At 40.9% G+C, this 12093-nt stretch overlaps 1 protein-coding gene across 1 annotated transcript in view; it reads right to left on the bottom strand.

The window, feature by feature from the left end:
- TPD52 (tumor protein D52) overlaps window positions 1-7635 on the bottom strand; it is a 124180-nt gene extending 116545 nt beyond the window's left edge. Inside the window, exon 1 of the mRNA XM_057531904.1 lies at window positions 7417-7635. Within this exon, the coding sequence (XP_057387887.1) occupies window positions 7417-7435 (19 nt within the window). The 5' untranslated portion in view covers window positions 7436-7635. The remainder of the gene's footprint in view (window positions 1-7416) is intronic.
- Between the last annotated feature and the right edge of the window lie 4458 nt (window positions 7636-12093).

The raw sequence follows: 12093 nt of genomic DNA, 5'->3' as shown, positions 1-12093 counted from the left end.
CCCTGGATCCCACTGTCCTGCGTGGCATGGCAAACATTTGTTTACCAAACCTTTGCTCTTCCCATCTTCCTGTGAATTGTCTTCCTTCTCTTTGAAGACCCAGAACCCTACCCCCTTCTCCGTAACTCAGAATGTCATATAAGTCTCAATTCCCTGAATGCCTGTGGGTCTCATATTCTTGTAAAACCCCCGTACATATGTAACTAAATTTGTTTTTCACCTGTTAATCTGTCCTATGTTAATTTGATTATTAGACCAGCCAAAGAACCCAGAAGGGTAGGGGAAATAAATTTTCCTTTCCTACAGTATATACCCAAAAGAATGGAAAACAGGACTCAAAGAGTATTTGCACACCCATGCTCACAAAAGCCAAGAGGTGGAAGCAACCTCTGAATGCCCACTGAAGGATGAATAAAGAAAATAAAGTATGATAAAGAAAATAGGGCATACATATATACTGGAAAATTATACAGCCTCTAAAAAGATAGAAATCCCACAATATGCAACAACATGGATGAATCTTGAAGACACCATGCTAAGTGAAATAAGTCAGTCACAAAAAGACAAATACTGCATGATTCCACTTTAATGATGTAGGTGAAGTAATCAAACTCATTGAAACAGAAAAGAAAATGGTGGTTACCAGGGGCTGTGGGGAGAGAGAAATGTGTGTTGCTCAATGGGTCCATGGTTTCAGTCATCAAAATGAAAAAGTTCTAGAGATTTCTTATACAATAAGGTACATATAGTTAACAATACTTTCCTGTACACTTAAATATAGCTAAGATAATATATTTTATGTCATGCATTTTTTACTACAATAAAAAAAGCAGTAACAATTATGTTTTCCAGAAAGCAATTTAGCAACAGGCATGAAAGGCCTAAACATACTCACATCCTTTGTCCTGTCTCAGGAAGTTTATCTTAAAACAATTTCTCTTTAAAGTATTATAATAGCTAAAATGAAAAGCAATCTATATTCCAGCAAAGAAACAGTTAAATAAACATCAAATGCTGAAAGGGTACAGTCATCAAAAAATATAGTTTGGAGATACTTTTTTAAATGACATGTTAAAATTCTGATTATCTAATAGTATCCAAAATACAATACAAAACTATATATATATTATGTATAGTATGACTATGATGAACATATACTGGGACATTCAATAAAGAAAAAAACCAGGTCTAATAAAAGAAAGACAAAGGGAAACGGGGGGAGGGAGGAAGAGCAACGGGAGGGAAGAAAGCTATACCAAACGGATTTCTATTGAATCTGCATCCAGACAAGTTGATTCTAATGTTCATTTGGAAATCAAATCTGGCAAGAATAGCTAGGAAAAACTCTAGCAATAAGAAGAATAACAGAGTGAACAGGAGAGACTAGCCCTTCCAGACATTTTTACATATTATGAAGCTACAATAATTTAAACAGTTTAGTTGCTGGCAATGAACAGAGAGATCAAGGGGAAAGCAAATAATACAGGACTTTAGTACTGACAACAGTAGTATTTCAAATTAGTAAAGGAAAGATCCATTAGTCAGTGAATGGTATTGGACAATTGAGTAGCCAGCTGAGGGGCTGGGGGGCGGTTAAGATTCACAACTCACATTTTTTAATCAAAATAATCTCCAGATGGATGAAAGATTTAACTGCAAAAAATAAAAACATAAACTCAAAGTGAGAATAGCATTTCTAGGAATGATTCAAGAGCTAGAAGCTATAAATGAAAACCACCATCAATTAGTATTTCTGCTTGGAAAAAATCACCAGAAAGTCAAGAAAGGAATGACAAACTAGGAAAAAATATATTAGCAATTCATGTCATGGACAGAGGGCTACATTCTATAAGTCAAGAAGAAAAAGATAAAACAAAAGAATAATTGGCAAAGTATATGATCAGACATGTCACAGAAAATGCAATACAGATCTCAAACATGTCAAAAGAAGTACAACCGCCTTCATATTAAGAAAAATATATAAGAAAACATATACTGAGAAACTCCTTTTCCCCTACAAGATAAGCAAAGATGAAAAAGTGTGACAACACCCTGGGTGCATGATGGAGGGAAGCAGATGCTCACACATTGCTGGTAGAGTATAACTGGCACCACTTCTATGGAGCGGAATTTAGCACATCAAAATTGAACAGTCACATTCTTCTAAGAATTCTTCCTACAGACAAACTGGCACATTTATCAAATAACTTGCATACAGATTTATTTGCTGCAGCTTTGCTTTCATAGCAAAATATTAGGGGAAACCTAAATGTCCATCAATAGGGAACAAGTTAAACATCACCTGTTATGGTACATAACATGGTACATCTACAAATAGACATCTACAAATAACCCTGAAAATGAAACAGCTCTATATAACATTACCTTCAATGATCTCTAAAATATACATTGTATTTAAGTGAAAGAAGTTAGACGCTAAATAATTTGCGTGCTACAGCTTATATAATACACACACATACATATATAGTACTTAAATACGTGTGTGTACACCTATATAAGTAGAATCTCTCTGGATGGATGGAAAAGAAACTGTTAATAATGGTGACATCACTACACAAGGGAAATAACCTGGGAGACAGCAGTGGAAGGGAAATTTACATTTTGCAACCTTTTAGTCATTCTGAATGCTGTATCATGTGCATTAATTACCTGGTCACACTAGTCAAAATGATGCTGGAGAAGGGTATTTAAAAAATATATTGAGTTTAAAAAGGGAGGGGAGGCAAGATATAAGATGAAATAGTCAATAGGAGATTATTTTGTGATTTGTTTAAAAGGATAGATATATGGATGGATATAAACCAATACGCTAACAGTGATTTTCCAGACTAGGATTATAGGTAATTTTATGTTCTTTTTCTCCATCTGTATTTTCTGACTTTTCTAAAGTGAACAATTACTCTCGGTTACGAAGAAGTATTTTTAATTCAAATGTTTTTTTAACTTCCACTAAACATTAAATCCCTTGATCCCTTGGACACTTTTCTAATAAAAACACACTGCTAAGATTATGGTTTCTGGACAGCTGGTACCCACCCAGTTTAAATAAAACTTGGGAGAGTCTCAGAAGAGAGATTTTTACAACAGTCAACAATTAAAACAGAAATAATTAACCCCACAAGGAAAATAAAATAATGTGAGCCTCCAACAAACGGACCAGCAGCACAGAAGTTCAGGAGATTCGGGTGTTCTTTTTTGTTTGGAAGCGTGAATGTATTTGTTTTTATGTGTACATAGATGATGCCGTTTTGAGATCTTTCTGAAGGATCACAACCCCTCTTACCACTCAGCTTTTCCCTAGGGACTCGGCAGGCTGCTGCATAAAAATAAATGCAGGAAGTGAATGGGAGCTAACAGACATTAGCAGCATATGGAAAGGGAGACTTGGCCAAAGACACCAAGAACCTGGGTGGGTCACACCCACAGATTTGGGAGCAGACCCTCAAAACTGTTATCCATTCATCCCTATGTTTGTGTTACCTATAAATAAGCGACACCTTACCTTTCTGTTATTTCTAAGGCATAATTGCCATGCTGAAATTATAGTAACCTATTATTGTGTCACGGTTTTCTTGCAGCTTTCTCTTCCCCCGGTTGTTTCGGCCCCAGCAGCCTTCCCTCACCCCCTTAAAATATAAAGCTTTGGTGGTGGTAGTGTTTTAATTCAAACACAGATAAAATGCTTAGTGGCTAGGTGACTGTCACTTCAATATAATGGTGCTAAACGACAAGTTATTACTAACATAAGAGGGTCCTCGAGTACAATTATCTATTCAGCCCCATAAAAGGCAGTCAGGAGATGTTTTCCACAATGTATTGTCTAGCCAGCCGGCCGCACTGCACTTTCAAAGTGGGAAATGGCACAGTCGTTAAGTGTGCTTTGCTGGGCTGAACGCATAGTAACTCCTGAGAGGCAATATGTGGTTTACGGTAGATTTTAAATCATTTGATGTTGACTGCTCTCAATATAAGTAGAGTATTGTATACAAAGTATGGGTATAGTAGAGGACAGGAAAAACAGAATCTCAGGCTGATACTAAAAAGCATTCAGAATACAGGGTTGAAAACAAAGGCAAACTGCTCATTTTAAAACTTTATAGCTCTGTTAAAACTCAGTAGCAAAGGATACATTTTGACAACTTCATAAGAAGGAAGGGATAAGGAGACAATTCAACAGAGACATGTATTTAAGACAAGAGGTAGGGCATTTAATTTTGCATCTAGAGGTTTTTTTTTTTTAAGGGACAAACACAACAAACTCCACACATACCAAAAAAGTAAGTTAAACAAATTCTAAAATGTTCTCATTTGGGTTTAGATACTTTGAAAAAAATCACAAATTCAAGAGACAATCACAGGGGTATTTATAAACGTTCTTTCAGTCAACATACTTTGCTGGTGAACCTGCAGGTTTACAAACGCAGGTTCTTCCTTCTCAGTCTCAGCCAGGAGTCTATGGAATCGCTGAAGACTGAGCCATCCCCTCTACTATTTCAAAGACCTGACGGGTAAACTTACCCTCTACGCCCAATGCAGCTTTATCAGCAACTTTCTCCACCCAACCAGACTTCTGCTTCTTTAAAACACAGAGGAAAAAAAGTACAGGAGGAAGGGGGAAGCAAATGACCAACTTAGAGGGACATCGGAGGTTACAGGAACCTGAAGGTACTTGCTCTTGGGCACTTTCCCTTTCATCTGAGGCAGTCAACACACATTTCTGAACACCTACTATGTGCTGTGGGAACATAAAGATGAAAAGGCAAAGGAGACAGGCAGAAGGAAGCAAAAGTATAAGGAAAGGCCATGTGGTTCTAAGATAGCAAAGTTGTGCGGTGAGTCAGCTGACCTTGCCCAGGCGTGTGGCTCGTCTTTCGTTTAGAGCCAAGTCTCCAGACTCTCCACTTTAAGAGGATGGATTTCCCTACCTGTCCAAGAATGACAATTAAAAGCAAGGAATGACATGACTAACAAATATCCTGACCAAAGAAAACATCTGAAAATTAGAGACGGAAAAAGACTCCTCTTATAAACCAAGAGATTTATTAAATATGTCTTAGACACACACACACACAGAAAAAAAAAACTAGTCCTACAAAAACCACACAAAGGGGCTTCCCTTGTGGCGCAGTGGTTAAGAATCCACCTGTCAATGCAGGGGACATGGGTTCGAGCCCTGGTCCAGGAAGATCCCACATGCCACGGAGCAACTAAGCCAGTGCGCCACAACTACTGAGCCTGCACTCTAGAGCCCGCGAGCCACAACTACTGAGCCCATGTGCCACAACTACTGAAGCCTGCGCACCTACAGCCTGTGCTCTGTAACAAGACAAGCCACTGCAATGAGAAGCCCGCGCACCACAACGAAGAGTAGCCCCCGCTCGCCGCAACTAGAGAGCCTGCGCCCAGCAACAAAGACCCAACGCAGCCAAAAATAAATAAATAAATAAATATATTTTTTAAAAAAACAAAACACACAAAGTGCATCAGCAAATTGGACTATTACAGAAGTACTAATGGTTGTGACTCTTACCAGCCAAACTAGAATACAAAATCTAAAAAAAATTAGTCACTCCATTCACCTAAGTCAAACACAGCTTTGTCCACTTTGACAAGTACCACATAGAGTTATGTATTCTAAAAACATCATTATGTTAAATATGACAACGTAAGACATACAAATGTTCACATGTTTGACACCCTCATTGCCCCCATTAAAATCCAGATAAAAAAATGCTGGCTTATTTGGTGGCCCCTAGGCCTCCTCCTAACAATACATATAAGACCTGTGAGGGGCTTTTTGACTCAAACATTTAAATACCTACCATGTGCAAATCACCAGGCTACCCAACCTTGGACAAAGATGAAGTATATGCTTCTAACCTCAAGACGTATAAAATCTAGACAATATGTGTGTAAGTGTATATATAGTGTATTACATATGCACTATATATTCCATATTGTATAGCTAGTGGGAAGCAGCTGCATAGCACAGGGAGATCAGCTCATTGCTTTGTGACCACCTAGAGGGGTGGGATAGGGAGGGTGGGAGGGAGAGAGGGGATATGGGGATATATGAATGCATATGGCTGATTCACTTTGTCGTGCAGCGGAAACTAGCACAACATTGTTAAGCAATTATACTCCAATAAAGATGTTAAAAAAAAAGAACTGACACTAAAAAAATATATATTGTATAAAATGTTTATAATATACACACTCAGATGTCAGGTGTGAGATTAATTTGAGGGGTGGGGAGAAAGGAAGGGTTGGAAGGCTCCAAAGATTCTATCTTACAACTTATCAGAAGTAAAACACAAAAGAGTATATATGGAATATGGTTTTATTTCAACAAAAACTCACATGCATGAAAGTAAATACTGGAGGGTAAAAAAAAAAATTAATGAAAACTGTTGTATTAGAACTCAAAATAGGAATAATTCCTATCCCCCACTTCCTAAAATTTACCTTAGTATCGTTACTCTTTTTCTTTTTCTTGTTTTTTTTTTTAGTGTCTATATATCTTTTTAAAAGCGTGCCACGAATCTGTGTTATGGTTAGTGGGTTATTATCAGCAAAGATCTCTAGGATGTGGCAATGCTTAAATCTGAAAACCTTGCCCTACTACTGCCACATCTCTCTTAGACAATGACTCAACTGGAAGCAATTTCACTTGATACACTATTTTCAGAAACAAATGCATCCAAAGCTAGAGTAATCAGATTAGGGATTTTGTGTTGGGGGGTTTCACATTGATGGGTAAAAGAGGACCCTTGCTATGAAAAACTACTCGCCTCCAAATAAACCCATAGACACTACTCCACAATTGGGGGATGTTAAATGTTTGCATCCAAAACCATCGCCAGGGGCTCAAACGCCACCCAAAATCCTAACCACGTTAAGGAGAAGAGGGCAGAAAGTCTCCACATGCGGGTGGGGAGGACTTCACGTTCCCATCTTGCGGGGAGAAACAACCCACTGTCCTCTGTCCCTCAGTTTCCACCGGTCACAAGAGCGAGCTGAACAGGACTCCCTGGGTACTGTTTTCTGCCAAAGCGCATCTCGATCTGCAGCCCCGGCTCGGTAAGCCTGGCGCCAGCCCTCCGCCGCCTCCCAGAACCTTCTTTTTCTTTTTGCTCCGTCTCTCTCTAATACACTCGCACACACGCGCGGCCCCATCCGCCCTCTCCGGCAGCCAGCGCCGCTCCCTGCAGCAGGGCCCCACCAGGACGCCGGATCCGGATCGGTGGATGCAACTCGCGGCGCAGGCACCGAAGGCTCTGCACCTGCTCCGGCGCCAGGCCGCGCGCCGCGCCGGACCCCGACTCGGACCCCAACGCCGCGCCGGACCCCGCGCCCATGCCGGAGACGCCGTGCCGGTGGCGTCCGCGCCCTCACCTTGCTCGCCGCGATCCATGTCTCCCGCCCGCCGGCAGCGAGTCCCCGCTCGGCCCGCCCGCCCGCCGCGCTCCTCCCGTCCTCCGCCGGCGGCTCCCGGGAAGTCCCCTCCCCCTGGAGGCGTAGAGCGCGGTGGCGCCGCCCGCGTGCGGTCGGGAGCGCTTCGCCGGGGCGTCACCCAATCACCTGACCCCGCCGGCGGGTGCGCTCCGCCGCGTCGGCGCGGGAGGGGGGACGGACGGACGGACGGAAGGGCGGGGGGGGGAGGGCCGGCTGGGCTCAGGCAGGAACTCGCCCCAGAGAAAGAGGGAAGAGGGGGAGGGCGAAGGCTCGGCGTCACCTTGGAGGCTGCGTGGGGACCGCTTGGGGACCGGGATGGCGTTTACGTCCCACCCTCAAGTTATTTATCATATCAGAAGTTTCCTCGGGGCCAGTGAAGATTCCCTTTCTTTGCCTCCGCGAGCACCTACTCTTCTGTACTTATTGAGTGGCAAAAACAGGAAGGTTCTTTCGCCATGCCAGTGGCTCTTTTTCCCTTATATTCTTCATGTTCCCCTGCTCCCGAAATAATACCCTATGCTATCTGCCAGACTAGGTCCGGAGCAAGCAAGAGGCGAAAATTGCAAAGAATCTCTCGAAAAACCATGTGGTCCTGTCTTTTAATAGAGAGTGCAGGGTTTTAGGTGGCAAATTAGGAAGATTTTCATGTAATAAAATCTGTTTTGAGTTCAGGATTAAGGACAACACGCTGAGATGAATTAAATGAAATGTTGGAAATGAATTAAGTTAACCAAAGGGTAGAATTATGAACAGGGATCTTTTGAAAATATAATTGGAGGCTTCATGTCCATTGATCAACGGACAGTTTGAAGTTCCTGTAATAACACTTTTCGTTATTAGCATTAGCACTCTATTTCCAAAGTGTTCTGCAGTTTCTCATCTTCCGTGAAGTCACTTTGATTACCACATAGTTCTAAGGTGGTAACCCAGTTTCCTAAGCTGTCTGCGGCTACGAGTAAGGCAAGCTTCTTTTTGTGCTACGTGGAGACTCTGGCTTGGCCTTCAGCCCGCAGCGTCGCCTACTACTTCACACACGCTAGGCTTTTGTTAGTATGTTTTTTAATTAGCAGTAGTTACCTGAAGCAACTCCATGTTTTCTGTCCATTGCGCTGCAAGTAAGTGTTTCTCTTTCCCACCTGCATTGACAGCGTCTTCTCGTGAGGTTTATTCTGTTTATCTCAATCTATTGAGACCTCTCCTCTTTGATTGCTCCTACTCCCACTGCACTTGGCTTCTCTCCTGAGGCACTCACCCCTGGGACTCATCTCCCAGGCCAGCCTGCTACAGCTATAGGTTTATCTGTTTCACAGCCCTACTAGGTCATAACCTAGCAGCTTATGAGCTTCAGGAGGTCAAGGATCATTTGAGTCATGGTTTCATTGCTTTAATTATGCCATGCATTTAGTCAATATTGTAAGTTTAGCTTTCAGGTTTAAATTTTAAAAGAGGTACATTGTATCTACTAATAATCCAGTGTTTGTAACAAAGAGGTGCAATGATAGCTTTTTTTCTTTTAAATGACCTTTTAAATGTACCAGTAAGGTAAATGTTGGCATTGGCAGGAAGTTCTATAATGTGGTCAAGAATTTTTGACTAGCTGCTGCTCAAATAAATGGCTGGAAAGACAATCTCTCAACCTATGGACTAACTTGTGGACAAAAAAATAGCACTTGAAAATAGTGTTGGTTCAAAATATGATTTATTCTATTCGTATCTATTTAACTTGCTATGTAGTGATGAACATGACTGTTACGTATGTTGGGAGAGAAAAATGACTTGTGTTTTGAAGAATTTATATGCTTGTTCGCATCTGTGGCTAATAGCATACAGATGCTAATAGCCTACCCCATACCCAGCTTTACCATTTTTCTTCCTAAGAGAACCCGAATATTATTTGGGATAGCGGTGTGTCCAGCTGAAACATGGCCACTTTAACCTCCCTTGCAGCTGGAGGTGGCACTCTGACACATTAATGACCAATGAGATATGAGCAAGAAACCTCCAAGAAATCATTCGGAAAGAAAGACTTAGCTGGACCTAGAGATGATCATACTAAGTGAAGTAAGTCAGCCAGAGAAAGACAAATATTATATGATATCACTTATATGTGGAATCTAAAAAATAATACAAATGAACATATTTACAAAACAGAAACAGACTCACAGATGTAGAAAACAAACTTATGGTTACCAAAGGGGAAAGGGGGGAAGGGATAAATTAGTATGGGATTAACAGATACACACTACTATATGTACCATAGAGAAACAACAAGGATTTACTGTATAGCACAGGGGACTATATTCAATATCTTGTAATAACCTATAACAGAAAAGAATCTGAAAAATATATGTATGTATAGCTGAATCACTTTGCTGTACAACTGAAATTAACACAATATTGTAAATCAACTATACTTCAATTTTAAAAAAAGAAAGACTTGGAAACATTATTTTTTTCTGTAGCTTCCCCCTTCCAGCCTAGAAGGGCAGCAGCCATCTTGAAACATGAGGAAGAAAACCACAGCCAAGTTTGGCAGAGTAGAAAGGCAGAAAGAGCCTGGGTCTTCAGTGGCATCATGGAGCTGCTTCTTACGGGAGAAAAAATAAACGCCTGACTTTTTTAGACCACTAGAGTTGGCTTCCTGTTACACTGAGCCAAAAAAATCCTAACTGATACAACATGCCATTTTAAAATTCCCTTCCTGGCATGTACCAGCATAGGTGTATTCATGCAGCCCTGAACCTTAGACAAATATTAACTTAATTTTCTCTACAAGGCTAAATAAGCACTGTTTATATTATAAACAACCTAGCATGTAATAGTTCCACAAAAGCCTACTTTTCTCTTGTGTCTTCCTTCTACTTAATTTTTTTTCTTGACAAATAGAATCTGTACTTGGTGTACTTATAACTCATGCTGTGTTACGTCTAAAATGAATAGAGCTTATGTTTTAGCACACAGAGGAATCCCTGGAGAATGGCTCGCACTTAAACTGAGCATCGGGGTGCATTTAACCGAACCATCCTTTAAAAGGCTCAGTACAGGAGAGAGACACTAGATTTACTTTGCAGGGTTGTTGTTGTTAATGGTGACATGGATTTTTTTTTTTCTTTTTTAGTTTCTTTTTTCAAATATCCATTCATTGGTGAAATTTCTACAAGAAAATGTACCAAGGGAACTCCCTGGCAGTCCAGTGGTTAGGACTTGGTGCTTTTACTGCTGTGGCCCGGGGTTCAATCCCTGGGTGGGGAACTGAGATCCCACAAGCTGCATGGCATGGCCAAAAAAAAAAAAAAAAGAAAGTGTAGCAAAAAGCAGATGAATTGAAGCAAATGAAAATATTAAAGAGGTTAGAAACAGAAGACATACATTATAAGTGGAAACTATCCACTCTGCCCTTGTTGTACCCATTCCCCATCTGATAGCCAGCAGAAAGCACACAAAATGTGTATATGGCCAGAGGCTCGCTGCAGGCCCACGCTTCACATTTGTGGGACCCAGGGTGAGGGTACAAACAAAGGCCCTGGCCCTTTCTTCTGGCTTGGTCTTTTTACCTAGGACTCTGTCCTACAGTCAAGTTGGCCTGGCATGCTCCTGTGCCCAGGCACCTCAGCCAGAAATCCCATCTCGATCCACCCTTTCCCATCAGCTACCCCTTGGTCACACCTGTAGTTGTAGACTAGGATTGCAGACACCCAGGGCATGGTGTATAAGAGGGTGCAGGAATGGATGGGTATGTCCATTTGGTGCCAAGGATTCCTTACCCTGAGGAAAAGCACTGGTGGGTGATCTCTAAAGCCCAGGGCCCCGTACAGGGGTCCCCAGTAGCCTGGGTCTAGGATTGCCAGATAAGATACAGGACACCCAGTTCAATCTGAATTTCAGATAAACAACAAATAATTCTTTAGTATAAGTTTATCCCCTGCAATATTTGTGACACACTTATACTAAAAAAAAGTTATTCATTGTTTATCTGAAATTCTTAATGGGGTCCTGTGTTTTTATTTGCTAGCTTTGTCAACCCAAACTGTTTCTAAGGGCAGTTCTGGCTCTCTGATCAGTCAAGCCACTAAAGGCCTATGATACCACAATTTTGAAAAAGTGATCATATTCCAGCAGAAAGACAGACTCTTGATAGCTGAGCTATGGAAGTAAATGAGGTACATATACTAGGTGAAAGTTAGGAAGGCCAAGAAATCAAGGACAAGTTTTGGAGAAATATTGATTTAATAACAGGTAATTAACACTTAAATGCTTTAGAAAATATTACAGCCATCTTGTATTCTCTCAGCTATGTAAAAAACTGACTGTGAATATGATATAAACAACTTTAAAATGCATAAAGATGGATATTGGCAGGAAAGAGTACTTAATACTAATGGAAGTTAGACATGTAAATCCCTAAATGTTAACAGGAAGAGATCTCAAGTTATTGATTTTGGCTATGTTAAGAAAAGCCAGAGACCACTTAATGTTCCTTGTATTTTTTTAGCCACTTTGAGTTCTGTGTGTTTATCCAATTACATCATGGGAGCTGGGTGGGGAGGGGATTGCAGGGAGAGCCATGGTCCCTTTTCTCCTGGAGCCTCAAACATCACTGTTCTCAGTATTTTCATG

Source organism: Balaenoptera acutorostrata, chromosome 17 (assembly GCF_949987535.1).
Source record: "Balaenoptera acutorostrata chromosome 17, mBalAcu1.1, whole genome shotgun sequence".
Taxonomy (NCBI): domain Eukaryota; kingdom Metazoa; phylum Chordata; class Mammalia; order Artiodactyla; family Balaenopteridae; genus Balaenoptera; species Balaenoptera acutorostrata.
Note: the sequence above shows the minus strand (reverse complement) of the source record. Positions and strands in the feature narration are given on the sequence as shown.